This window comes from Onychomys torridus, chromosome 13, assembly GCF_903995425.1.
Source record: "Onychomys torridus chromosome 13, mOncTor1.1, whole genome shotgun sequence".
Lineage (NCBI taxonomy): Eukaryota > Metazoa > Chordata > Mammalia > Rodentia > Cricetidae > Onychomys > Onychomys torridus.
The window spans coordinates 64,021,786-64,049,230 of NC_050455.1; the positions used below are offsets into that span (position 1 = coordinate 64,021,786).

Sequence of the window (27,445 nt, forward strand, 5' to 3'; positions counted from 1 at the left end):
GTTCCTGCCTCCAGGTTCCTGCCCTGCTTGAGTTCCTGACCTGACTTCCCTCAGTGATGGTCTGTATCTGGAAGTGCAGAAATAAACCCCTTCCTGCCTAAGTTGCTTTTAGTCATGGTGTTTATCACAGAAACCCTAACTAAGATGGAAACAATTACATAAATGTTATGAGAATGAACTACAAGACAGGTGTCTCTCCTACACCTTGGGGCAGCAAAGCCTTGGAGCCTAAGAATGATCCAGAACTGAGGATACTGAGTACCTTCCTTTGGAACAGAACAGAGATGGAGGAGGAGGGGGCAGGAATTTGCTTTGCTGTTTATTCCTGTGGTGCTGGGGTGCAAGCTAGGACCTTGCCCATGCTAAGCAGGTGCTTGACCACTGAACAACGGATTAGCTCTAACTAGCACAAGGGACTGAGGTGGGGCCAAGCCAGTGAACCAGGCAATGTGTTCCTGAAGCAACTGTAAGATCAAGAGCTGTGGAATCTGAGGTGGGGAGAGGCCAACACTGAGACAGGGCTTGGCTAGGGAGAGTGATTTCTTCAGATCCTAACCTTGTGGTTTTTCACAGGCAGGGACAAGGTATCAGTGAGAGCAGCTGGAAAGGCAGCATACCTAGGTCACCAGGACAACTCTCCAGGAGTAGCTGCCTCCCTCTTTCCTGGCCACACAGCCCCTCTGGACCCCCCGGCAGCTTCAAGTGCCAGAATGCCTGGGCAGGAGAACATCCCCTGGCCCAGAACAGCTGTAGACTGAGGAGTCCAGACCTCTGAGATCCTCCACATGTTCCACTAGCCCAGCCCTTTGTAGACCCAGGAAATAGATGTCCAAAGCACCCCTGAGTCCCAGTGCTTGTGGGCCCACCAGCGTCAGCACCCAGACTCCAGTTTGCTGACCTGATGCCATACAGTATTTCTTAAAAGGATACGTCGCAGAGCGTCTCACCACCCTCCTCTCAGTGGGCATCTAGGTTGTTACCAGGCGTAGCATTACATAAAAGGCCACTGAAGAGTAGTCTTCAGAATCCACGTGTTGCGGGTGGGGCACTCCAAGGTGGCCAAGGAGTTATGGGAGGCTTCCTACCGGCCAAGAACCCTCCTTGCTCCCATCTTTCTGCTTGCTTCCCTAATTCCCATCATCCAGGAGCCACAAGGGCCAGCCCCAGGGTCCCAGAAAAGCAAAGCATGTGATGGCTCCCAGATGGAGCACAGAGCTGGTTCCCTACCTGCTGTGGCAGGGCTCGCCCTCTGGAGAAGGAACAGCCACCATCCAGCTGCTCTCTGCAGTCCGCAGTCCACTGCAGGCAGAAAGGAGGGGTTAGTGACAGCAGGGTGCGTTCTCACCCCCATTCTGCCTCCTAGCAGGCTCATTAGGACATCCGACTTGGCATTTTCGGTGTCGAACCCACCCCTGAAGACGAGCAGGCTCAAGGTGGTCTATCTAAACACCACATCAAGGTGGCCCCTGGCTATATGCCTGGGGAAGCCCTAAGTTCACAAAAAGATAACGTTCCAGCTACATCCTAAAATCAACCAACATAATACCTAGTTATTCTGGACAATCAGTGTCACCTCTGACCATCTGGCCAGGCTCCAGCCATGCTGGCTGTCGCTCATGCTAAAGGTCACGGCTGGAGCTGGAAGGCAGCAAGTGTGTGTAGCCCTGTACACCCAGCTCCAGATAACTATGGATCTGGCATCACAGAGCAACTGCAGACAGATCTCAGAACACTGGCTCAAGCTGAGGAATGTCCCAATGTGTGGCTGACTGCCACCTACACATGAGTTCCCAAAGTCTGTCATCTGGAGGGTCCTAGGCTTCACTCTCCATTGGTGACTCAGAGCCTGTGGGGCTAGGGCCAAGGATCAGCATTTTGACAAACTCCCAGGAGCTGCACTGGAAGCCACTGAAATTCAAGTGCTCTCTCCCATGCTGTTGTTATCTGTTTGATGGCCATGGCAATGCTGGACAACTCCGTGAAGTTGTGCAGGACTACTGTCATTGCACAGACACATGGAAGCAGGAAGACAGCCCTCTGCCAAGTGCGCGCTAGCTTCAAGGTGCGGTTAGACATTAGCCAACCTCTCCAATTCTGCCACACATTGACCTTAGCCTTTACTCCAAGTGGCATGCAGAGCAGAAAGAGTACAACCTCAGTAAAAACTGAGTAGGGGAGGGCTCCAGGCCAGCACAGGCACACTGCGGCTGAGGACAGCATGCCTTAGGGCAGGAAAGACCTTTCATTGTGACGCTGATGCTATGGACCAAGTTCAAGTACACTCCAAGGAAATAAAATGAAAGGCACAAAGATAAGCTACAGACCTGACTATAGTTCCTAGAAGCCAGATTTTTAAAAATTAAGTCAAGCAATATGCCTGACATAACCTAATACATTCAAAATGTTATTAAATAGATACTAATTATAATAAAAAATAAGGCGAGGCCCATGTCTGTAATCTCATCATGAAGGAAGCCAAGGCAGGAGGATCCTGAGTTTGAGCTATATGGTAAGAGAGACAAAAACAAATATTAATTAGCCTCTTGACAACTCAACACGAATCTCAGCCTATCTGGGAAGAAGGAATCTCAGCTGAGGAATTGCCTCCATTAGAGTGGCCAGGAGGCAAGCCTGTGGAGCATTTTCTTGATTAGGGATTGATGTGGAAGAGCCCAGGCCACTGGGGGCAAGTGCTAGCCCTGGGCATGTGGTCCTGGGTTGTAAGAAAGCAGGCTGAGCAAGCTACAGGGAGAAAGTCAGTAGCGGCCTTCTGCTCTGGCCTCTGCTTCAGTTCCTGACTCTAGGCTCCTGCCTTGAGTTCCTGGCCTGACTTCTTTGATGACTGACTGTGATGTTAAAGTGTGGTGTCTTGTCACAGCAATAGAAACCCTAAGACAACATTCTTTGTATACCAAAGAGCACACCTCATATTGGATGAGCCACATGTGGCCAATCACTCTGTGTTGGACAGTACAGTTCTGCAGAGAAGGCAAGGCACCAGGGCCACTTCATACCCATCCCTGCTCTCTCTGTACTGAAGAGGCGACCACCTTTCAGGTTCCCTGGTGATCTGGACTCAGGCTGGGCTTCTCAAGACAGGAAGAAGGGAGAAGTCAGGCATCCTCTCTCTCTACTTCTAAAGGTATAACTAACACCAAGCGGGCATTCTTTACTGCTCCAGCCTTCGCCACATAGGCTTGCACACTTGACCTTGACCCTGGCCTCTGGAAATACCATCTTCTTCTTTGGGCCTCATGTTAAGAGGTGGAAAATGGGACCTGTAAGTAACTGCTACTTTCTAGTAATTTAGCCTCTTAGGTCTTTTATACAGATAATCAATTCCCAGGATTATATTTCCTTGGAGAGTCTCAAGGCACTTCTCCCCAAAGATAAACTAATTAACAACAGAGAAGCCCCTCAGCCACCACTTTAACCACATAAGATCAACATTCCAGAGACACACAGCAGCAGCGTGGGCTTCTGATACTGCATGCTGAGCAGGGCATAATACTTTTGAGGGATTCCCCATTCCCCCCCTCCCCAGTGCCAGCTTTAAAGTAATCATGAAAAATATCAGACAACCCAGATTACTGACTTTCACCAAAATCACAGGCGTCACCAAAATGTCAATATTGTATGAGAAAAGGAAAACCCCAGCCGGGCGGTGGTGGTGCACGCCTTTAATCCCAGCACTCGGGAGGCAGAGGCAGGCAGATCTCTGTGAGTTTGAGGCCCACCTGGGCTACAGAGTGAGTTCCAGGAAAGGTGCTAAGCTACACAGAGAAACTTTGTCTTGAAAAACAAAACAAAACAAAACAAAACAAAACAAAACAAAACAAACAAAAAAAGGAAAATCCAAGGAAATACCAGATGGGAAAACATGAACATTAAATACGAATTTGAGTCTCAGGATAGAAGAAGGACATGGTTCTTCATTCTGATCCTTGTGCCATGGTTATGTAAAGCTGGGTGATATGGACCACTTGGAACTGCTATTGCACTTTTGCTATGAGTCTAAAATAATTTCAAAAAGCAAAAGTAATACATACATACATATATTTATATGTATATATGAAGACATACACAGACATATATTAAGAGCATTCCTTTGCTTTGCATATTGGCACAACTCCTCTCCTGGGTGGAGTCAGCTCAGGCTGACAGGGTGGGTACAGCCAAGGAGCATAGGGTGAGAAGGAAGCCCTGAGTAAGTGAAGCTGAGTGAATGTGTGTTATTCACATAGGCACAGCCGTGTCAAGGACCCTACAGCCTCAGGCTCAAGGGTATGGCAAAGCCTTTCTTGGGGGACCAAGAGCAAGCATTGACAGTGTGTGCACAAATGTCCATCAGAGCTCCCCCTGATGGATGTTTACAGCCTGAACACTGCTCCCTCCTGAGATTGCTTCTACCGAGGTAAGATAAACATGCTTCCTTGGTCCAGCTGTGCACCATAATATATGCAATAATCCTGCCTTTCTGTTCAGTTGTATGTGATAACTCTGCCTCTCTGTTCAGCTGTATGCAATAATCCTGCCTCTCTGTTCAGTTATACCCAATAATAACCCTGCCTCTGTACAGTTGTATGCAATAACCCTGCCTCTGTTCAGTTGTACCCAATAATAAACCTGCCTCTTTGTTCAACTTCTATAATAAACAAGCCAAACTTCCAGAGTGCTGAAGTTTCTCCATCTCAGAGCCCCAACCACCCAAACCCCAGCTTTGTGTCCGTGTGTCCATCTGTCTGTCATTCCTTCACTATCCCAGTCAGATCCAAATCCCTGAAGCCATGCAAGGCACAGCAAAGGAGTAAGGTGATCGCTAGCTTCTCTCCTTCTAGGAATCCTAGACACTGGCTGGACAGCATGGATGGGACATCCCATAATGTGGTGACTTGCAGGTGAGTACAGCTACTGTTAGGGAGGCTCTACATACATCTGGGTGCAAGCACATCACCCAGTGAGCCGGCCCAGGCCTAGCAAGGCAGCTAGCTCTATTGTATCCACCAAACCTCTCCCCGCGTTCCTCCTTACAGAGCGTATGCCAGAACAAGCAGGGCAACATGTCTGCCAGCAGCAGTGTGGAGAGGGATGAGGACGTGAGGTAGAAGTGAGGAAAACATGATCTCCACAGGGGCTGGGAGGGGAAGGGCATGGATGGCCCATGAGAACACTCCCAGGGTTGCCAGAGAAGGGTGATCCAGAGCTGGGGGGATCAAAATGGAGGCCGTGGGCATCTTGGAGGCATACTACAGTGTGAGGCTATAAAGTCAGTACCATTTCCCCCATGGACACACTCTCTCCAGGGAGCACCTCAGTGCAGTGGCTAGGGATGCAGAGCTGGCCCAGGGGGCAGTGGGTCAGGACCAGGTTCCATGTCTCTCAGTGGTCGTAAAGTTGGAAATGAAGGAAGGGACTAGAGCATGGGAGGTGGGGTGGGGGTGTCAAGCAGCAGAAAGTGGGTGCTCCATGGAGGAAGGCGAATACAGTGATGGCGCCCACAGAACCATCAGACCCTGTGAATCTGACACAGGCCAGCCCCCAGTAGAACAGGGATTCGGGTTCTGCCTGAGCAGTACCCCTGGCACCCAAGGGAGCCATCAAGCATGAACAATCACCTAGTCACCCACTGGTCTTGTGGGGCTCCTACTCGAATGGTCCAGCCCTGCAAAAGCCTGGGCTATCATTTCCACATGGCTGCCCAAGTCACAGGGATGTGTATCTCTGCCCTGGTCCTCAAAACCCTGGGAACCCCTCTCCAAAACTCCTCCAGCCTATGGCTGGATGCTACCCTTAGCGTTTTCTTTCTACTCATGTTCTAGCCTGTTTGCCTGCTTCCTTTGGTCCTTCTGAGATGCTGCCTAGAAAGCTCCAGGTAGACTCCCCCAGACCTAGAGGAATCTGTTCGGATGACTCTAGGGCAGAGTGGGCCCTCCTCTCAAATTCTCAGTTCCAGCCTGAATTCTCACACACAGATTCCCTGTCCTTCAGGGCGAACGAGCTCATATCTTAGACCTCTGGACCATGATGGTCCTCTAGGGACTGGGGGTGGTATCCACCTCGCAAAGGCCCTCCAGCAAAAGAGTCAGGACATGCAGGGGAATGGTGCACGTGGGAATATCACGCATGGAGTACACACCGTATGGCTTTAGACCTTCCTCCACAGCTGCTGTAATTTATATCCTAACTTAAAAATTTGGAATGACTATAGGCATGGGGTTAAGATCTGACAAACACTGGAGAATTAGATGTTTATTCTGAACTCAAAATGCTTATTCCACCATTCTCTGCTCTTAATCTGTACATTAAAAGATACTGAACAGTTCAAGCAGTTACCAGTCATTTGCACTCCAGGATGGGCAACACTTTTTAGCAAACTTTGGGAAGAATGGGGAAGTCCACATGGTACTGAGCACTGGAGGAGGAGGAAGAGGTTTGGAGTAGGGCAGGCTGATGATAAAACACACACACACACACACACACACGCACGCACGCACGCACGCACTTTTCAGTGTCGAAGCCCCCAGGGACTAGCCCCACCCAACATCAAAGCTGATGACAGAGTAGCGTCAGGTCCAGGTATTAGGTACTTTTCTTATCACTCTGCCATACCCGACAAAGTAACTCAGGGATGAAGGGTTTGCTCTAGCTCACAGCTTTAGGGTATGCAGTTCATCCAGGTGGAGTCCATGGTGGTGAGAACTAAGGCTGGGACTCCACATCTCAGAGGATCAGGAAGCAGAGAGTGGACAGAAAGCGAGGCCAGGCTACTAAGTCTCCAGGCCAGCCCTCAGTGATCCAGGTCCCCTAGCAAGCCCCCACCTCCTAATGATCCCATAACCTCCCAAACATCAGCAGTCAGAGACCAAGCGTTCAAGCACTCGTGTTGTGGGATATTTGTACACGGTGTGATGATATATTGTTGTGATTGGTGTAATAAAGAGCTGAATGGCCAGTAGCTAGGCAGGAGGTAGAGGCAGGACTTCTGGGGAGAGGAGGGACTCTGGGAAGAAGAGAAGTGGAGACACCAGGAGACACAAAGCAAGCAGGATGTGCAGGAGAGGTAATAGCCATGAGTCATGTGGCAGAATGAAGATTAATATAAATGGGTTAATTTAAGTTATAAGAGCTAGTTAGAAACAAGTCTAAGCTATAGGCCAAGCTTTCGTAATTAATAAGAATTCTCCATGTCATTATTTGCGAGCTGGTGGGACAGAGAAAGACTCCTTACACATTTAAGAACCCTGTGGAGGGCATTTTACACTCAAACCATGCCACCATGTGTTGAATCAGAAGAGGAATAAAATCACACACACACAAAAGAAGCCCCCACCAAACAAAAACAAAACAACCAATACACATGAGGCTATAAATAATTAGTGCACAGATGAGATCTTAGTATTTGGTAAGTCTGCTTTTTGTTGACAAGAGTTCATGTAGTCCAGGCTGCCTCAAACTACCGATCCTCCTAACTTCATCATCCAAGTGCTGGGGTTACAGTGTGTGCCACCACACCCAGCTGATAAAGACAGGATTTAAAAACAGGGGTTAGGTGACTCACCAATAACCACATAAAGAAAAGATTGTCCTAGATGTTTATCATGTGCTAAGCCCTGAGACAGGTTCAAACTACATCGATCATCAACATTTAAAACTCCTGTGTATGTGAGAGGAGTCAGAATGGAATGAAGGGAGGAAGGAAGGAAGGGAGGAAGGGAGGAAGGAAGGAAGGCAGTTCAAGGGCTACTTGCAGCATGTAGAGTCAAGGATTAATCACAAGAATCAATGAGGCTTTCATTTAAATCAGGGCTTATGTTAAACCCGTCAGCTTGTTAACATTTGGTCCTCAAGCCCTCCTGGATGCTTTTATTTTCTCTATTGGGCATATGTGGAGACTAGGGCACAGTATGATTAAGTAACTTGTCCAGGATTACACCATCAAAAAGTGGCAGAATGGGCTAAGGGCAGAAATAGCTTTGAACTCAAAGAGGAAAAAAAAAAAAAAGCTGATTCTAAACGCAATGTTTGGTTTTGGTTTCAGTGTTCTAGCCACATTCGGTTTTTGTTTGTTTCATTTTTGCTATTGCTATGGTTTGGATATGAAGGATCTTCCACAAACACTCAAAAGTAGGGACAGCGCCCCCCCCCCCCCCCCCCGTTCTATTTGTTGAGTGGTGATTGGATCCTGAGGCCTTGATCTGACGGGCAATTGCTTGGTAGATTCACACTACAGTGGTATTATTGGGAGGTGTGGTCTAGTTGGAGGAAGTCAATTCCTGTCCCAGTCCCTTCCTGTCTCTCTTTGCTTCCTGGCTGCCAGGAGGACAGTGGCTTTCCTCTGGTGATGCCTCCCATGGTACTTGGCCTCACTACAGGCCCAGAAACATGAGCCAAGCAACCATGGAACCATTCCTCTGGAAGCTTCCCATCCCAGAATGGCTTATGTGGTGTATTTGGCCAGAGATAAAAGAGACTAACACAGCTCTAAGGGTCTTATTGGGAGAGCTGGTGAAATAAAGGTCCACAGGTGAAGCGAGAGAGCAATAGCTATCTTTATTCCCTCCACTGGGACCACGGGGTCTTTCTTGTCCTTAGGAATATACTGAAGTAACTAGCGATAAAGGGGTCTCATGTCTGCAAACGACTCAGAGAAGTCATACGTGTATGTATGGATATGTTGTTCTTCCAATTATTCCTTTAAAAGCAACAAATGTATATATAGTAAATATATAAATATATGTTTAGAGGCAGAGTAAAATGGGTTATATTAACAATTAGGGCCATGCGGTAAAGGCTTTGCATGAATTCTCTGTACAATATTATTGGGATTTTGTGTATTTTAAAAATTATTTCAAAATGAAATACACACACACACACACACACACACACACACACACAGAGTCATCTGACTCAAGGATTCTTAAGCTAGGGTTTTATGAAGGTGCATGTGCTGGGATCCTCCACTGTCCTTCAAAATGACAGAGTTCTCTCCAGGCCTTAAGGAGGCCCTGATGCCCAGTTCACTGGCCATATCTCTCCTGTGCTCTGCACTGGCCAGACTGACCTCTGTCCTGGGCCTCAATGTGGTCTACATCCCCATTCCAGAGCTCTGCTTTGGTCCTTCCCTCTGCATGGAGTACTCGTTCCTAAGTAACCTCACTCTCTCATGGCCTCCAAATCTTCTCTCCCAAGCCTCCTTCCAACAGCCCTGGCCTCCATCCCCTTCTTGCTTCATTACCAATGCCTGCCTCCTATCACCCTATTCCCATCCTTCCCACCAGAAAGCAAGTTCTGGCAAGGCAGGGATCATGGCTGGTTCTGCCTATCACTGTGTTCCAGAGCCTACACCTCTGCCTGAACGACTAAATGCTAGCTTGAGTTATATCGTACTTCTGGGTCACCAGCAGGCAGCCAAAAGAAGAGAACAAATTTAAACAACTGCATTTTGTCCTAAAAGCCATCACCTAACAATGTATAGGAGATCATGCTAAATAAACAAGCAAGCTAAAATTTATGTATATTAGCAGAGCAACTTTGTGGAAGGTGAGCAAAAAAAAAAAAAAAAAAAAAAATTCACAATTATCAGTCCTTGTCACAAAATGATAGTGGATTATTTTTTTCCTGGTTTCCCAGTAGTCTGGTTTTCCAATTGTTGCTTTAAAACAGAAATAAATTTTACCACAATGAAATTTAACATATTGGGAAAACATGACCATTAAGTCAGTTAAAAAGTATTCAATCTCTAGAGCCAGGCGGTGGTGGTGCACACCTTTAATCCCAGCACTCGGGAGGCAGAGGCAGGTGGATCTTTGTGAGTTCAAGGCCAGCCTGGGCTACCAAGTGAGTTCCAGGGAAGGTGCAAAGCTACACAGAGAAACCCTGTCTCGAAAAAAAAATTACAATAATAAAATAAAATAAAAGTATTCAGTCTCACTAGAAGATGGACCGTGCAGAATAAAGTGGAGGCTGTCCCCACACACTGGTGCAGTTAGGAAGGACAGAACAGCCATTTCTGGAGAGCAGTTTGCCGAGAGTCACTAAAATGAATTCTTCTCCCCAGCATCGACCCAAAGAAATACTTGATTTGTGCAGAAGGAAGCAAACTACCATCTCACTAATGTGTCATGCATTCCCAGGGGAAAACTGGCAGGTCAAGTGGGCTCCTCACACTGAACAAAGGGCCAACCAGGCGCCCGCTACGAACCACTGGATGGCCACTTAACAGCACAGTGGATGCATAAGCCTGGAAGAGTCATAAGCCTGTGAATACTGTATGATTTTTGAAATAGTGTATTTCTGTAAGTCATATTATCAGAAGGCGTCTAAATGGGTAAGGAAGTTAACAGATGCACGGCTGTGAAAACGTTGTATCGAAGAGAACATTTATTTTTTGTTTTGTTTTTCGAGACAGGGTTTCTCTGTGTATCCTTGGCTGTCCTGGAACTCTCTTTGTAGACCAGGCTGGCCTCAAACTGAGATTCATCTGTCTTTACCTCGAGTGCTGGGATTAAAGGTGTACACCATCACCGCCTGGCAGACATTTGATTCTTGTGTGACATGCATATATAGGTAGGGAATGCTCATGAAATTAAAAGAAATAATAAGAAGCATATAATGAATTTCCAATGCTCAGCCACTCATGGTTCTATTCACTCACTTCATTAAGCCTTTCATGGCTGGCCCACCACTGAGCCAAGACAGCTGTGAAAATGGATCCCAGGATAGGAAAAAAAAATACAGAAATGGAATAGCCAGGGGATGAAGGGATGGTGGGCAGGTGAACAGGGAGGCAGGATGGCAGAAGGAAACATGGAGGGAAAGGAGGAAAGCCACATGAGGAGCCAGGAAGCCAATGACTGCTTTCATCCCCTCCCACAGACTAGCGCTGCCAAGCTTCTTTATTAAAGAGTCCTTAGAATTCAGACAGAACCCAGGATGTTTGCCTGCCTCCCACCATCAAAAAGGACTGCAGGAAGCTGTCTCCAGGCTCCATAGCCCTTAATTCAACCTGTTTGAAAGAGTGTATTAGAAACTGTGCCTCTAATAAATGTGCCAGCCATTGGCCACATTCACACATTCTGCCCTCCCAAGAGAGCCCATTAGGAGGCATCTGGCCTTGGAGAAGGGAGAAAGCCATGTCCTAACTGAGGTGTTAACCCTACTGGGATATCAGAGTCACAGGAGCCTACACATAGGTTAATATTCCAGGTCTTTCTCATTCGACTGCATCTCTGGTGTAGGGTCCAGTCATCAACATTTTCTAAAACGTCCTTATGATCCTGCTTAATTGGTTGCAAATACTGCCCTGGTGAATTATCTCCCAATCACCTACCAACATCAGAGGTGCCATGTATTTCCTACCATAGTGTCCCCACCTCCCCATCAAAGGGCCAATGGCCAACAAGATTGAGTCCTAATTCTCTTCTATACATTAAAGACCGGACACTATCCTTCACAGCTGGGAACAAGAAGGTGGGATGGTGTGGGCCTCCAGCACCAAGAAGCAGGCTTTGACCACTTTCTAAGTCTGTGTCTCAATTTCCCACAAGCAGAACAAAAGTCCTTCTCCTAAGGATGAAGTGAGGACAACTTTTTATTTAATTACAAAATTATCTTATGTGTATGGATATTTTGTTTGCATAAATATGAATGTTGTTTGCAGAAGCTGGAAGAGGGCATTGGATCCCTTGGAACTGGAGTTACAGATGGTTGTGAGCTGCCATGTGGGTGCTGGGGACTGAACCCAGATCCTCTGGGAGATCAGCCAGTACACTTAATCTCTGAGCCATCTCTCCAGCTCCAAGGAAAATGTTTAAGATGTGACTTTGGGGACTCAGAATCCATTAAAAGACTTTAAAAAAGACTTCAATTTTTTAAAAGAATTGATGTGTGTAGTATGTGTGTCTCCATGAGTAGATGCCACACTTGTGCAAGAGAAAAGGCCGTCTCATGTTGGCGAAAGGGTGCAATTTTAAATGTGGCTTTAGGGAAGAATTGGGATACTACAAGCATACATGGTTACTTATTTGTTTTCATTACTTTTCCTGTTGTAGTGATAAAACACAAAGATGACGTCTCACAGGAGAGGGTCTGTCCTGGTTTACAGTTCAAGAGTACAGTCTGTCATGGTAGGGAGGTCAGCTGACAAGAGCTTGTGGTCCTATCACATCGCAATGGAGAACACAGAGCAGTGAACTTGTATTAGTGCTCAGCTCACTTTCTCTGCTTTGTCCAGTTCAAGATCCCTTGCCCAGGGAATGGTTCTGTCCACAGTCAAAATGGGCTTTCCCACATCATTCACTGTAATCAAAGATTACATTCATAGGCAGGCCTAGAGGCCCATCTCCTAGGTGATCCTAGACTCTTTCAAGTTGACAAATAATAACTATCACATCATCTAAGAGAAGGGAAACTATCCATCTATTTATCTATCATTCCATCCATCCATCCACCCATCCATCCATCCACCCATCCATCCACCCATCCATCCACCCATCCATCCACCCATCCATCCACCCATCCACCCATCCATCCATCCACCCATCCACCCACCCATCCATCCATCCATCCATCCATCCATCCATCCATCCATCCATCCATCCATCCATCCACCCATCCATCCACCCATCCATCCACCCATCCACCCACCCACCCACCCACCCATCCATCCATCCACCCACCACCCACCCACCCACCCACCCATCCATCCATCCATCCATCCATCCATCCATCCATCCACCCATCCATCCATCCATCCACCCATCCACCCATCCATCCATCCATCCACCCATCCATCCACCCATCCACCTACCCATCATCTACCTATCTATCCACATGGTGTAGTTTGGATATCCTCCAAAGCCTCATGGTTGAAGGCTTGGTCTCCAATATACTGTCAAAGGTAAAGCTTCGGAGAAGTAATTGTAGGGTGCCGATCAATGCATGCTTAAATGGACAAATGGGAGGCAGTGGAAACTGTGTAAGGTAGGACCTGATTGGAGGAAGCGGGTGCATTGAAGGGTGCATTTTGTCTCCAGCCTCTTCAGCTGTCTCTCTTTCTCCTGTCTGCCAAGAGGTACACAGCGTTCTTTTACCATGTACTCTGCCATGTTCTGCCCCACTGCAGCCCAGAAACAATGAGCCAGCTGACTATGAGTGAAACATGACAGAAAAGAAAGTCCAGGCATCCCATCACAACAATGAAAATGAAGTTCCTCTCTCTCTCTCCACTTGTCTGTCTTTCTAGTGTTGCTAGCTGAGGGACAGAGAACACAACTGTGCAAGTATCATGAGGCATTTTCTTTCTAAATGTTCATTATCATTGCTCAGATTCTAAAAAACAAACAAACAAACCCAAAAATCACCAATAGAAGAATATTCTTTTCCACCACCTTAAACTTTCTCAAGGTTACCAAGAATCTTAACAAGTTTTTCTTTCTCAGACATATCAAAACATCACCACAGACAGGCAGACAGAGACATTCTTTGTGTGTCTGTGTTTTTAAAATTCCATTTAAAATAGTCATCAGATTAAATAAAAACAGGCAAAGTGCATTAGCAGAACTATTTCCTACAGAGCTGTGTCAATAGCGATTATTCTTTTAAACAAATGTCTCTGGAAGGTGGGTCTAACCTAGTCCCTGAGTAAAGGTGGCCAGCACTGTCCCTCCTCTGGATGTTTGGGGGCCTGGGGAGATGGACTTGGGACAAGTCCCTCTTCCTCCAGTAGCGGATGGTCTGCAATCATGCAAGGTGCTTGCACTCTCGTCAAACTTTAGAGCATGCAAAATGTTTAAGGGATGTGCCCTAATGTCACAAATGGCAGTTTCCCCTAGACTGCAAACCTTAACATCCATCTAAAGCCCCTCCAGAGGCCGGGCTATCCTGATCTATCACAGATCCAGGCATCTAAGTGAGAGTCAGGTCCATCATCTGACACACACATTCTTTCCTCTCTCTCTCTCTCTCTCTCTCTCTCTCTCTCTCTCTCTCTCTCACACACACACACACACACACACACACACACACACACACACACACACACACACACAGAGCTCAGCAGTCCTCAGGCAGACAAGGGGTATAGGAAGGCCCCTTCTTCTCAAAGTGTCTAACAACAACTGCTCTGGACACAGACTCTCCTGTTCCCACAGGTTGCTTGTCAGGTGAGGTCTCCTGGCTTCCTCAGACTCTCTCCTTGCAAGAGTATATTTCAGCTGGAGAAATCTTCCAAGAATGCCCTACTGTGGGCCCCCGGTCCACACAGGAAGCAGGCAGTGTATGGCACCAAGTGCCATGTTAGGCCCATAGAGCCTTCGGTGTAACTAAGGACATCAGCTCAGATGTTTCCATGTATCTACAGCATTTCTTTCTTTTGAAATCAATTTATTTAGAAATAGGTAGAAGATGAGCCAGACCTCTGTGTGTGTACAAGGACATTTCCAGAGAGATTATGCTAACACTGATGAAATGAACTGCTGAGTCCATAGATGGATTCAGATTCTGAGCAGACTATGGGGGTGGTGGTGGCAGAATTGTGGACGGCGGGGCCTGGTTGGAGGAAGGAGATCTATGTGGTGGTGGTGGGGGGGCTGTATCTTGCCCTGGACTTTCTGTTATTATCCACTCTGCTTCCTGTCCCTACAATGTGAACTGCTCTGTTCTTGTACATTCTCCCTACTGTGATGAAGCAAAACTTCTAAAACTGTGAAATAGACATATTCTTCTTCTCTATTGAAAAAAAATTAAAAGTTTTTTTTTTTCTGTATATGTGTGATATGTGTGTGTGTGTGTGTGTGTGTGTGTGTGTGTGTGTGTGCATATTCACATGTGTGAGTGTGGGCACACATGTGATATGGTGGTGGTGGAGGTAGAGTTTGTGTGTGTGTGTGTGTGTGTGTGTGTGTGTGTGTGTGTGTGTGTGTGTAAGTAAGAGGATAACCTCAACTGTTTGTTCTCACCTTTCACCTTGTCTGAGACAAGGTCTCTTTCTAGATTTCTCATTAGCTGCTGTGTACACCAGGCTAGCCAGCCCATGATGTGTACACCAGGCTAGCCAGCCCGTGAACTTCAGCTGATTCTCTCATCTCCCCCTCCTACACAGCTGGATAAATGAGTACCAGGATTGCAGACGTGCTACCGTGCCCAGCTTTACACTGGTCCTAAGGATTTGAACTCAGGTCCTTACGTTCATGAGCCATCTCTCAAGTCCTTCTCTAAGTGTTTAATGTGAGGTATTTCATCACAATGAAGCAACAGTAACTAACAGATTGCTAAAGATAGCCCAAGCAGATGAAATTTCCTTGGCTTTGAGGTCCAGGTCATGATATTGCTAACTGTACAATAGTGTGTCTTAAATTAAAACTTGAAATAGTACAAATAAACCAACACCCTCGGACACGCTCCTCCCATCTTGAGGTCATTTATAGACCAGGTCATTGCCCCACCCACTGCGTTCCTCCTGGAGGGCCGCCACCTCTCCCTCACCCTGTTGTCCTTTCATGTCCTTTTGGAGAGCCTGGCGACTGTTGAATGTACCGAGCTATAGGCTCTGTGCTGGCTCCCCTCCCCCACAGACTCCCGGGCTCGCTTCACCCCTTCCTTTCAATTCTTGCACCCCTCGAACACTTTGACCTCAGGACTCCTCTTCTGGACTTGCAGCCCCCTCTCTCTAGTACCAGGACCCCAGCCATGCTTCATCCCAGGGCCTGCACTCCATCCGAGCATTTACTACCTTCCTTTGGCTGGGTATCCAGTTACCTCACCATCCTCCTCATTCCCTGGCCTTTCTCCCGGTTTCCCTTCACTGTACTTCAACCTCGGCTAAGACCACCTTCCAAATTCTGCAGCAGCCCTGAGGTGGCTGGAAGTCCCTGGAAACCCCCCGCCCCCCAGCTCTGCTGCAGGCGTCGTTTCTCATACGTGGTGGCAGGTTGGGCTGTTGGGAGGTGGACAGATCCAGTGCTCTTCTTCCTCCCTCCCCTCAACCTGGACCATTCCCTGTATCGTGCACGTAGCCAGGCTATGATCCTGTTGGCCCCCGCTTCTGCAACACCCCCACATCACTGTCTCCTTCAGTTGAGCGCCTAGTAGTGGTAACAAGCCTGGTCATCAGTGGCCTCCTGCTGCTGCCCGTGTCCACCTCCATCTCTCCACGGGCACCTCCCCAGCCACCACCACTAGTGATCTAGTTGTCCCTTTGGTGATGCTGGCCCTCTTCTCCACATCCTAGCGGCAGTCCCAAAAGTTACCCAACCTTCCACCTACTCCTTAACCCCTCTTCTTCCAGACTCCAGGCATTGCACCCGCCCTGGCTTTCTTCTGGCCAGCTCACACTGGCTCCTCCTCTTCTTGCATCTATCCAGGGGTTCCTGATTCAGGATCAGCCCTGTATCTCCTGTCCACATGGTCCTCTTCTCCTCTCTACCTTGTCAGCCTGAGGCTCCTCCCCTCGCCCCTCCAGCCCAGAATCCCCTGGCTGGGTCTTGGCTCCTCCTCCGGCCCCACCTTTGGTATGCATTGCTCCCTCAGTCCATAGTTCTTTACCCACCATCCCCGACCTCCTTCCCATCATTCACTGACCTCACACTGACCCCTCTATAATACCACAAACTAGCAACTCTCTTAAGAACCTACCATTGGGTGTGAACTGTCCCCTTAAGGTCACTCTCAAGCTCTCTTAATGCTTGTTCTTTTTTTTTTTTTTTTTTTGAGCTGAGGATCGAACCCAGGGCCTTGTGCCTGCTAGGCAAGCACTCTACCACTGAGCTAAATCCCCAACAATTCTTAAATCTGTTAGAGTAACTGATGTAAAAACAAAACAAAACAACTCCAACTTTGCTTCAAAAAACAAACAAACAAGTCCCGGCCACCGGCCCCTCAGGCCTTGGTTTGGGCTTCCCAGCTGAGATGGTCACCAGCACAGGGACTGAAGTTCATGAAGGCAGTGGGGCTTTTACTCATTCCCAATTCCAAGATCTCCCAGGCCCCTCAGAACCCGCTCCTGTGCGTGGATTTGAGCAGATTATGGTCTCACATACTCATCGCTTTAGACCACCAGGAACACCAAGGAAAACAGCAGGGGACTTTCTTCTGCCCCCAGCGCCCCATGGAATGGAACAGGGGAGTCCTGTTTCCTAACGGTTTCCAGGCTGACTCCTGGTCTGGGCTTCATTCTGGCTTCCTAAAACGCTGGGAGACTCTAGATTTTCTCCCTGCTGGGCAGTGAGCCAGGTGGTTGCCTTTGGCATTTCTCCAAGGCAGGGATCCCAAGTAACTCATCATTTATTTACCTGACTATCTAGGTGTGAGGGGGAACAGCTACAGGAGGGGCCCCTGGTACTCTGACCCTGGACAGAAGAGAAAGTCCTTTCTTGCCTCCTTGTATGGGTGGCTCTTGCCCTTGTCACCCTTGTCTTTTGTGACATTCCAACTATCCAGAGACAGCAGGTTAATACCATTTGACAGAGAGGGAAACTGAGCCTCTGATATTGGGGGCTTTGCCCAAGGTCAAATGAGTAGCTAGAACCAAGTCTGGAAGTAACTCTTGGAAGAATCTATTGGAGATGTACTGTGTTGGGCAAACGTGTGTGATAACAGAGTGCCAAAGACATCACAGCCCATAGCCTTCCAAGTAAGATCACCTCCTTGCAAGGCCAAGCTGAGACAGACGAAACCAAGGGGTGAGATTACCCTGAGACTCTTCTCTGAATGCCTTGTGTATCTAAGTGCATAGGTGTGTAGCATCCCATAGAGCAGTAGAGAAGACATGTTTCATAGACTAACAATAACTATCAGCAGTTGGAATCAGACACACAAGTCACAAGTCTCCAAAGACATGCATTATGGGTAACTAGGATCTGCAGAGCTGCTCTAGGACAAGGAATAGTGCTCAGCACATGGTATGGTGGGTAATAAATGTATGTTAAGAGACAGGTAGTCTGGTTGGGTCCCAGAGGTGGATCCTCTCTTCCAGGATTCTGGATGCTGAGTCAGGTGGGACCCCTATACCCTAGCCGTGTAGGTAGAAATGATAGGACATTGTCAGAAATAAGGTCCCTGGTATCACCTCTCTGAGTCTGTCAAGCCCTTGGACCTGGACCAGCATTCACCTGGGAGATGTGGGACTGTGTCCTCTGGCTCTCGCAGTCACCTTCTGTCTTGTCCGTCAGCAGCCCCTGCACCTGGTACTCCAGCACATAGCTGTCAATGAAGCGCTCCAGTTCCTCGATCTCCTGAGAGCGGCTGCTTCCTGCCTCGGAGGAGGCCGATGCGGCTGACGAGTTCTCCATCCCTCCAGCTCAGGGGCCTGGGCTGGCTGCTGGGGAAGAGGACAGACAGCCTCCGTGAGATGCTGCTGGAGGCCAGGACAATGCCCCACTTGAGAAATTCTCTCCACTCTTAGAAGCAATTTGGTCTCCCAGTTGCCGGAAAAGTTAGTGGACTATTATTGGCTTATCTTTAGCATCATCAAGAATATACTGAGTTCCCACTAGGAAGGGAAAGACATTGAGGCCAGAGGAGGCAGGAACTTGACAGGAGTCCACAGAATGGAGTGTAGGCTGGGCCTGCTATGGCAGCCTGTGGTTCCTCCACTGGGCTCTCCCAGGCACATGAGTCTCATGAACACATGTCATGTGAGGAAGATGAGCACAGCAATGATCCCACCCTGGCTCACTGAGGCAGAACAGGAATTGTGATTCATTTGGATCCTGCAATATTTTGTTACCCAGAGAGGGAAGAAAGGAGTGTTCCATGGGCCCCTCTTGGACAGCTATTATATCCACATTCTCTTTTTGGCACCCTCCTATTCTGGTTGCTGTTGTCCAATCTGATCCAGGCACAATTGGTAGCACCTCACTTGAGGTGCCACCTGCTCGGGGCTGTTCAGACAGGAGACAGCTGCAGGACCCACCTGGCCCCTGGTCCCTGTGACCTGGAGGCCTAAGGATCTAACACCTCACAGGAATGTCCTAGACAGGAAGGGAGCTCTACCTTTTCACCTTAGATGACAATTCCAAGGCAGCAGCTGTGTGACCCGCAGTGGGCCTGAGCAGACTGAGCCCCAGCTGTTTACAGTAGTGACCAGACCTCCAGGACCCCTCTCTTGAATCCTCTCTTGTTCCCTCTCCTCAGGACACAGTTTACAGAGACACCATCCTTCTATCTTCTACCGAAGTCACTCCTGGGAAACTGACCCTCAAGGCCACCAAACCCCAAGCAGGTGCCAGGCAGCTCCTTCTCCCTGCTCTCAGGCTGCAATCTCCTATGTCCTGTCCATCAACTATTTTCCCATTGTGTTTAAAATGCACATGAACATTCTTTCAAGTATGTTCTCAATAGCTTTATGTATGGTCACAATGTAACTATGACTACTACCCATTTCCATTTCCATAACTTTTTCTTTATCCCAAACAGAAGCCCTTCACCCACTCCACATTAACCCTCCATTCCCCTGGCCCAGGCCCTGGTAATCCTACCTTCCTACTAACTCTATGACTTCCTTATTCTGGGCACTGTGTTCAAGTGGAGTCATACAATATTTTTGTGATTGATTTATTTTGTAGTGCATTCAAGATTCATCCATGCTGTCACACACCTTGTGCACTTTTGTGGCTGATAAGATATTGTATCACAATAACAATATTACAATAACACGTCATGGCCATCCATTAACTGACATGTGAGCTGTTTTCACATCTGGCTGTGGAGAACCTGCTATGAACCTGGGTGCGCACATATCTGTTTGCTCTGTTGTGTTCAGTCCTTCGGGGCATGTACCTGCAGATTCCCCCACATCTACAAGGCAAGAAGGGTGCCCCCTCCACAATAAGTGCTTCTTGTGATCCTTTCCCTCCTAATTTGGCTTCTAAGCCACAGTGGGGGGGGGGAGGGGGATGGGAAAACCTCGTGTAGCTGGCTGGACTGGGAGCCACAGAGGTGGCTTCTGGTCTTCTCAGTGAGAGGGTGAACAAGGAGGCTGGGACCAGGGCAAGCAGTGAAAGAAGAGAAGAGGGTGTGCAAGAGAACCAGACTCCCGACTTTTCATTTAGAGGGATGCCCATCCCAGGAGCTGGCCTCCGCAGTGATTCCCAGGACCGCCCTGTCCCTATTCCCTGCCGGGTGATGGATGAGGAGGACCAAAAAGCCAGGAGGAGGAAAAGCGCTGAAGCTGCATTTGTTGTTACCTTGAGCTGCAGACAAGGATAAGGTGCAGCAGACAGAGCATGAGCAGGGCACGGGCCACATCTATGTCTGTCTGGGAGAAGAGACAGCCCTGGCTGTGTGCTGCGACCTCATCCAAGCTAGGTAGGCCATACTCATGCTGCCGTTACAGCCGCTCAGAGCCTGGCTGCTTATTTTAAGATCAGAATTTAAAACACTCATTCTCTGGTGGAAAGACACCCTCCCTAGACTGCTGGCCCCTCCCCCCAGACTTTCACAACCCAAGCCCTTATTGTTTGGCCCACAGTTGTCTGCAGTGCCCATAGAAAGCCGTACAAAGCACAGGGGTTCCTGCTGAGGTACTTATCTCTCCTTCTCCCTCTGGCCCTTACCTGGCTCTGAGCCCAGAGGCTCACAGTACTCTCCCTCAGGCTATGGGTCTAGAGGAAAAGGCAATACTCACTTCACGGGGCACCCTGTGGGCCTAGAAACAGTAAGATAGTCTCCACCCTTCATTGTCCTTCCATCCACCACCTGCTCAGTGACAAATGGCATTAGGTGCTGTAAATTTAGCCGATCCTTTTAAGAACAGACAGGCATTAGAGGCATCCCCTCCCCCTCCACCCTTGGGGATGAGCTGGGTGACCTGCAAACCAGGAGGCTTGAATGCTGGGAAACCTGTCATTCCAGCACCCAGGAATCTATCATTTTTGCCCCCTAACTTCCTCTACCTCATTCCCTAACCTCTTAAGCATCTAACCCATCCAGCAGAGCTGTTGGATCTACCTCACGCAGGAAGCTGGGGAGATCTCAAAGTCTACTTTCCAGGCTCAGGTTTTGGCTTTGGGCAACAACAAAGGACTCAACTACCCTTGGATCCCAAGCAAGCTGCAAGGGAACACAGGGAAGCTGCAAGAGACTCTAGAAGTGGATAGAGGAATTGTTTGATGCTCCCAGCCTCAGAGCCAGTGCTCTCTACTCTGTGCTTGATCCCAGCAAGATGTCAACTCTGCATCAGGGCAACATCTGATCTTTGAGGGCACAGGACTCAACCTGGGCTCACTGTTTTATTTTTGCTAATTGTCAATCATCACATCTACCGAAGACTTCATCCCAACTTTCCCCACACCACTTCCTATGAGACCTGGTACCACATAGCACCATACCCCTGGGTTCCCTGCCAGCAGTCTGTTCCTGGTGACCCTGTCTGTGTCATACATGTGCTGGCTGATGTCGATTACATGCTAGTTCCCTAGATCCCCTACCCACAGGGCCAGCTAGAACAGCTTCACCCAAAACACACAGTTGAGACAACAGCTTTCCTCTGTCACTTGCCAGGCAGGCCTGGGCCAGGGTTATATAGAGAGCCTGTGGGAAGAGAGAGGCTGGGCTGTCTGACAGGGAAGATGCTCACAGTTGTCCAGAAGAAGCCATGGGAACCTTTCCCCTGCCAGGCCCCCATCTCATCTGACCTGTACTCCAACCCTTCTCAGACGACTCTGTAGAAACTACTAGTTCCCTGGCAATCAACTCTTTATCCCTATTGTCTGGTTGCTATAGTCAATCAGTGCTGGCCCAATGAGTTGACATATTCATGTGTGCCAGAGAAACACGGGCTGGTTCAGTGGAGGCCTGTGTGAACAGAAACTTCAGGTTCCCAACCCCTGGGAAGTAGAAAAGTTCAGAAACATGCAGCAGTGGAGGTGTGACTTGGAAATCAGGGACACTTACTCAGCAGGAGGTAGGACATCCATCATCCTCTGAATGGGGATGTGACCCGAGACACCCCCCACCCCCACCCCGCTTTACCAACTCCACTTTAACCCTTTCTCGGTCTAACACTGGATGAGGTGTTATTCAGAATGCTGCTCTGTTAGAAAACAAATGTCCTGCGCCATGACCCCAACGTTGAAGAATGTGGATTAAGACTGAATATATTGGCATTTGCAGGTACCATGCATTCAAAGTAGTATTTCTGCTCCTAGAACTTCTGTCTCACCTGCCCACAATGATGGATTTCTTTTGGGGTGGGGTGGAGTGGGGTGGGCAGAACCAAAAAAGATGAAGCCCAGCAGACAGGCGTGATAACTCCCCAAAATTCAACGGACGCAGAGTCCTCAGCAACTTGTTAAAATACAGATCCCAACTAGGTAGACTGGAGCTGGATCCCAAATGTTGAGGTTATTGTCCCTTGAAACGGTCTCTCTGCATACCCCAGGCTGACCTTCACTTCCTGATGCTCTTGCCTCTGACTCCCAAATGTTGGGGTTATGGGCATGCACCAACATGTCTTGTGGGATTCTACATTTCTAGCCAGCTCTCAGGACTAGCCAAGGCCAGAGAATCTCTCCCATCACTACCACCTTTATTCAGATACCCACTCTGGCATAGTGGAATAGTTGGAGCCTCCATGCAGGGCTCAGGGAGAGCTAGCACACAGTAGGACCTCAATGAGGTGACCGTCTCCTGGGGGAACCTGGGTACTGTCTCCACACTACTTGCTCCTAAAATCCAGTCTGCATAGCTTCAGTGGCACTCTGAGAATTGAGCCTAACCCTGTGTGGATGATGGTATCAAAACCTGCAGGCAAAACCACCTGCTGGAGGATGCTCAGATACCTCTAGCTACAGCCAGTCTAGACACAGGCCACTCAACAATTCACCCAGCCGTGTCAGCTCCCCCACCCCTGGTGACTATCAGCCTTCATGACCCCCAAGTGTAGACCTGAGTTACCATCATTAACACTAAGTGGGAATGGGAGGATGGGGAGTCCTCAATAGGAGACTATTCTAAGTCATCCTGTAGCCCTACCCTGAGAGCCAACTCTGGACAGGGTCCCTTTTGCTTACTGCTCCATCCTGAGAGCAGGGTGACCGGGTTATTTTTTCCAGGCGCACCTCGTCCATGAAGCTTTACTTGGCCACTGGTTAGTGCTGCCAATGGCTCTCCTCCATTATGTCTTACTGTCTTAAACTCCCCACGCCCTGCCGGGGCCTTTCCTGAGTTACAAATCTGAGGTGTCCTTAGTTCTGCCATGCTGCCACCGACTCGTGGGGACCGGTCTCTCTCATCCCTGCACTCCAGGTAGATGGCTGTGCCCCACCACTGGCTTCCTTCAAAAGCCTCTGGATTTATTGTCCGACAAAAAGGACTACCTTGGAGCATGCTGGGAAGGGGAAGGGACACCAAATGTGTCCTGTTGTGAACCCAACAGGGGCACTTCAGGTCAAGGCCAGAAAGCTCCAAATGCAGAGGCCCAGGGCACTGAGTCCCTCCTCAGGTAACACTCCCTCTCCAGTGTCCCTTTTGGGGTAACCATAGCCCCAAGGCAGCTCTCTTTGTCTCTGCAACATCTTTTTGAACCACAGCCCAGCAGGAGCACTTGGGAGGGCCAGTCAGTCTCCAGCATCAAGAGGCCCCTTGGAAGGTGGGGCTGAGAACAGCATCCCTTCCCCTCTCCTTTTGAGAGCCACCTAGCCCCTCAGCCCACAGTGGCCTCACTGGGCCTTCTGGCCCTCACAGGCACTCATACTTTTCTGTTCCTATGATAAAACACCGTGACCAAGGCAAGGTCTGGAAGGAAGCGTTTATTACGGCTTCCCATCCCAGAAGGAAAAGAGCCTACGCCCATGATGGGGAAGTGTCAACAATGGCAGCAGGCATGGTGACCAGAGCAGCTGATGGAGCTAAGAGCTCACATCTTGAAGTGCAAGCAGGAAGCAGAGAGAACAAGCTAGAAATGGGGAGTGTTGAAACTCTCACAGCTCTTCCCCAACAAGTCCACACCTCCTCAGTCTCCCCAAACAGCTCTTCCAACTGGGGAACCAAGTTTTCAAATGCTGGAGACCTCCTGGGGACGTTCTCATCCAAACCACCACATGCAACATTCCTCAGATGATAAACTCATCATAGACAGAAGCACAGGCACCAACCAGAGCCAGGGGCAACTCTTGGCCACCCATGGATTATGGTGTTTGATCTGGTTGAGTGCTTTAAAAATATTTGAGTGAAGCCAGGCTATGATGGTGCATGCTTTTAATCCCACCACTAAAGAGGCAGAGGCAGGCAGATCTCTGTGAGTTTGAGACTTGCCTGGTCTACAGAGCGTTCAAGACAGAGCTACACAGAGAAACTATCTGGGGGGGGGGGGGGATTGAGTGAATATTTATAATATTTATAAATCAAAAGAGTTCATGTAAATATCCACATTTCTGGTTTTTCAAGAGACCAGTCAACTCTGGCCCACCTTTTAGACTGTCAGCCGGAGTGAAGGACTACTGGTCCATTCAGACCACAGTCAACCTATAGCTTGTGTAGGCCTGGGATCCCCTTGTTTACCTCCCCACCACAAAGAGTTGTCACTCACAAGGCTTCCCTCCCTCACATGTGACATACCTGGACCTCCAGGTGTCCAAGTATGACAGTCTCCAGCAAGAAAATAAGAGGAAGTTGTCTATGAGCACAAAAAAACAAAACAAACAAACAAACAAAAAAACAAAAAACCCCACAAAAAACCCAAGTGTGCCCCTAAGAACTTGGAAATAAATCTAGGACAAGGATTGTTCCCTGGGAGTTGGAAGTAACACCCACATGGCAGTCCAAACAGAAATATGCAGAAAAGTCATTGCCCAGAGAAGAAAGTGAATGGTTCTCTTCTCCACAGGGTGGCTGGGGAGAGGGTGTCACTTGGACGCAATGGGCGGGCCCGGTCAAAAGAAAACCACCATAGAAGGCAGTCCAGGGACACGATGTTCCTCTTGGGTATCTCAGGGAGGAAAGGATATCCAGGGGTGCCCCCTCCCTGATTCCCCTTTATGTCCCCCAGTTCAGCAATGCTGAGTGGGGTTTGTAGCTGTCTCTAGAGAAACCAGAACCCAACATAGCCTCCCTTAGCCCCTGGGAGCTGGAAACCAGAAACCAGCCCACAGGGAACTGATGGTTTTTCTCCATGGTGTAGCAGCAGCAGGCAGGCTGCTGGTGAGCAGAGAGGGACAGGTGATACAGCACAGGAGCAGGAGCTCAGACAGCTCAGCTGGAGGCAGGCCTCCCCGCTTCCCGGTAGCGCTTATGTATCTTATACAGTGTTCAGGCCCGCTGGACAACTGTGAGCATCCCAAGACCAATCCATCCCCAGTGTTGCTTCCTGAATTCTCCATGAGCCCCGAGGAGATGAAGAAGCAGGAACCTTGGATCCTGGATCCCTGAGCTGGCCTCTAGGCCCAGGGCCAGCACAGTCATGGCTACCTCTGTTACTCCCACAGCTGGCCTTGGAAAGCAAGTCCTCAATAGTGTGTCCTTCAAAGACGACTGGTTTCCTAGCCATCTCCCCTCGAAGAGTATATTTACCTTCAAATAAACTCATAAATGTTCCGGTGATGTGGAAAGTAATAAACACTAATTTACAAAGCACTTACGTTAGGCCAGACGCCATGTGACAGTAATTTAATCTGCAAGACGACATCACAGCACAGACACCAGTTCTGTCCCTACTGTACAAAAGAGGTAACGAAGACAGCAGAGGCTGGCCAAAGGTTACCTGGTTCACAACAGGCTGAGTTCGCACAGAAACCCACACAGAGTGGCTCCAAAATGTGACTATTCGAACTAGAACAGAGGCACCGAGGGTGTTACTCATTCCCCACTCTGTCCCTTGCTCAATAGCCACAAGCTGCTGGACCCCATGGAGGGGGCTTTGGAACCAGATCCAAGTCCAGGCTTGGGGCCCTGCACAGGTGACAGAGTAAACTGCCATCAGGCGGTCAGATCCCTGGAGGTGGTCCAGGTCTTATACAACTGCATCAGTGAGCTCTTAACAACCCTGTTCCTGCAGGCAGGGCAGGTATGCTGCATCCGTTTTACAGCTGGAGCCCCTGGAGCACCCCTATCCTGATGAACAGGGCAGGATAATAACTGGGGATCCTAATTCCAGCCCCTGGCATTTGCACATCACAGAGACTAACTACAACATAAGCCAATGAATCAGTGGACATTCAGGTTGAGCTGGGATGAGTCAAGGACTCAGAGGGTGTAAAGGACAGAATACGGGACAGAAGGTCTTATGAACTACACAGACTTCCTCCAGAGAGGGTAGGAAGACTCAACTCTTCCATAGACCACAAACATTCACAAGTGACACTATCTTGTAAAGAAAGTGGTTTAAAAAAATGTTTTGTTTGTTTGGTGTTTGTGTGTGTGTGTGTGTGTGTAAATACCAAGGCCAGAAAAAGGCATCAGGCGTCCTCCATCACTCTCAGCCTATTCTTTTGAGTCAGGATCTCTCCTTGAATCTGGGGCTAGCATTTTCTCTTCCAGGTTGGAAGCCAGCAAGTGTTAGCAAAGCTTCTCAAGTTCCCAGTGATGAAACACAGCACAGAGCTAGGACAGGACACACATAACTCAGAGCCTGGATTCAGCTGGATTCCTGAGATGCTTCCTCTCCACACCCTCAGGCTGCTCATCAGACAAGCATCTGAATAGTCCTTCCTTTTTTTTTTTTTTTTTTTTTAGACCCACAGCAGGCTTTGAAAGTGACTACAAGGCAGGTTGACAGTATGCTATGCATTCTTGATCTTGTGGACAATGTGCATAGGAAAAGCTCGTTCCCATGCTGTCCCTTAGACCAGCTTAGACAAGCAAGTGACATGGAGGGTGATCAGTCTACAGCAGCCGGAAGCAGTGGTCCCATGCCCAGGCTCCTTTGACTGTAGTTCACAGTCAGGCTAACATGTGAGGTCACCAGTGATCCCCTGGAGCTCTCATGGCTCTCTGTTTGGGATGGCCCGGAAGCATCCTCAGCATATCACCTATATACTGATTAGCAATGTCCTTGATGTGTGGGACCTCAGTGAGCCTGGGGCACCTTTCCAGAGTCCATGGGTTCAGAAGATACCTATCTCTGTCTTGTGGGTCACTGGTAAGATGGTAGATAACACATGACTCTTTTGTAAGCCTGGAACTACAGCTATGCCCTTCGCCCCTGTCCCCCATGATATGAACACAGATTAAAGTGGTCATGGCCTTGTGGCTTCTTAAAAAAAGAAATCCTGTTCTTTTCTTAGAGGTGGATATAAAGGGGACCTAAAGCAGTGGTGAAGAGGGTAGGTCTCAGTTCAACAGAGCTGAGACTCTCCTTCAGGCAGGACTCCAGCCTGAAGGATAGTTTTCCTAGCCAGAGCGTATCTGCCCAGCATTGAGACCAGTGCCTGCAGGAACACCTCATCTGCCAGCCAGGAGTGAGGAAGCGACTCTCTGATTTCAGCAAGATTGGCTGTCACCCTGGGGACCC

At 48.7% G+C, this 27,445-nt stretch overlaps 1 protein-coding gene across 4 annotated transcripts in view; it reads right to left on the reverse strand.

Moving 5' to 3' along the window:
• Ctif (cap binding complex dependent translation initiation factor) overlaps positions 1-27,445 on the reverse strand; it is a 262,595-nt gene that overhangs the window by 189,041 nt on the left and 46,109 nt on the right. For 3 of the 4 annotated variants that reach the window (XM_036205048.1, XM_036205045.1, XM_036205047.1), the window contains exons 2-3: positions 18,108-18,316; positions 1,228-1,299 (exon numbers count right to left, since the gene is read on the reverse strand). In XM_036205048.1, the coding sequence (XP_036060941.1) occupies positions 1,228-1,299; positions 18,108-18,287 (252 nt within the window). In that variant the 5' untranslated portion in view covers positions 18,288-18,316. The remainder of the gene's footprint in view (positions 1-1,227; positions 1,300-18,107; positions 18,317-27,445) is intronic. The other variant, XM_036205046.1, reaches the window with a different exon arrangement.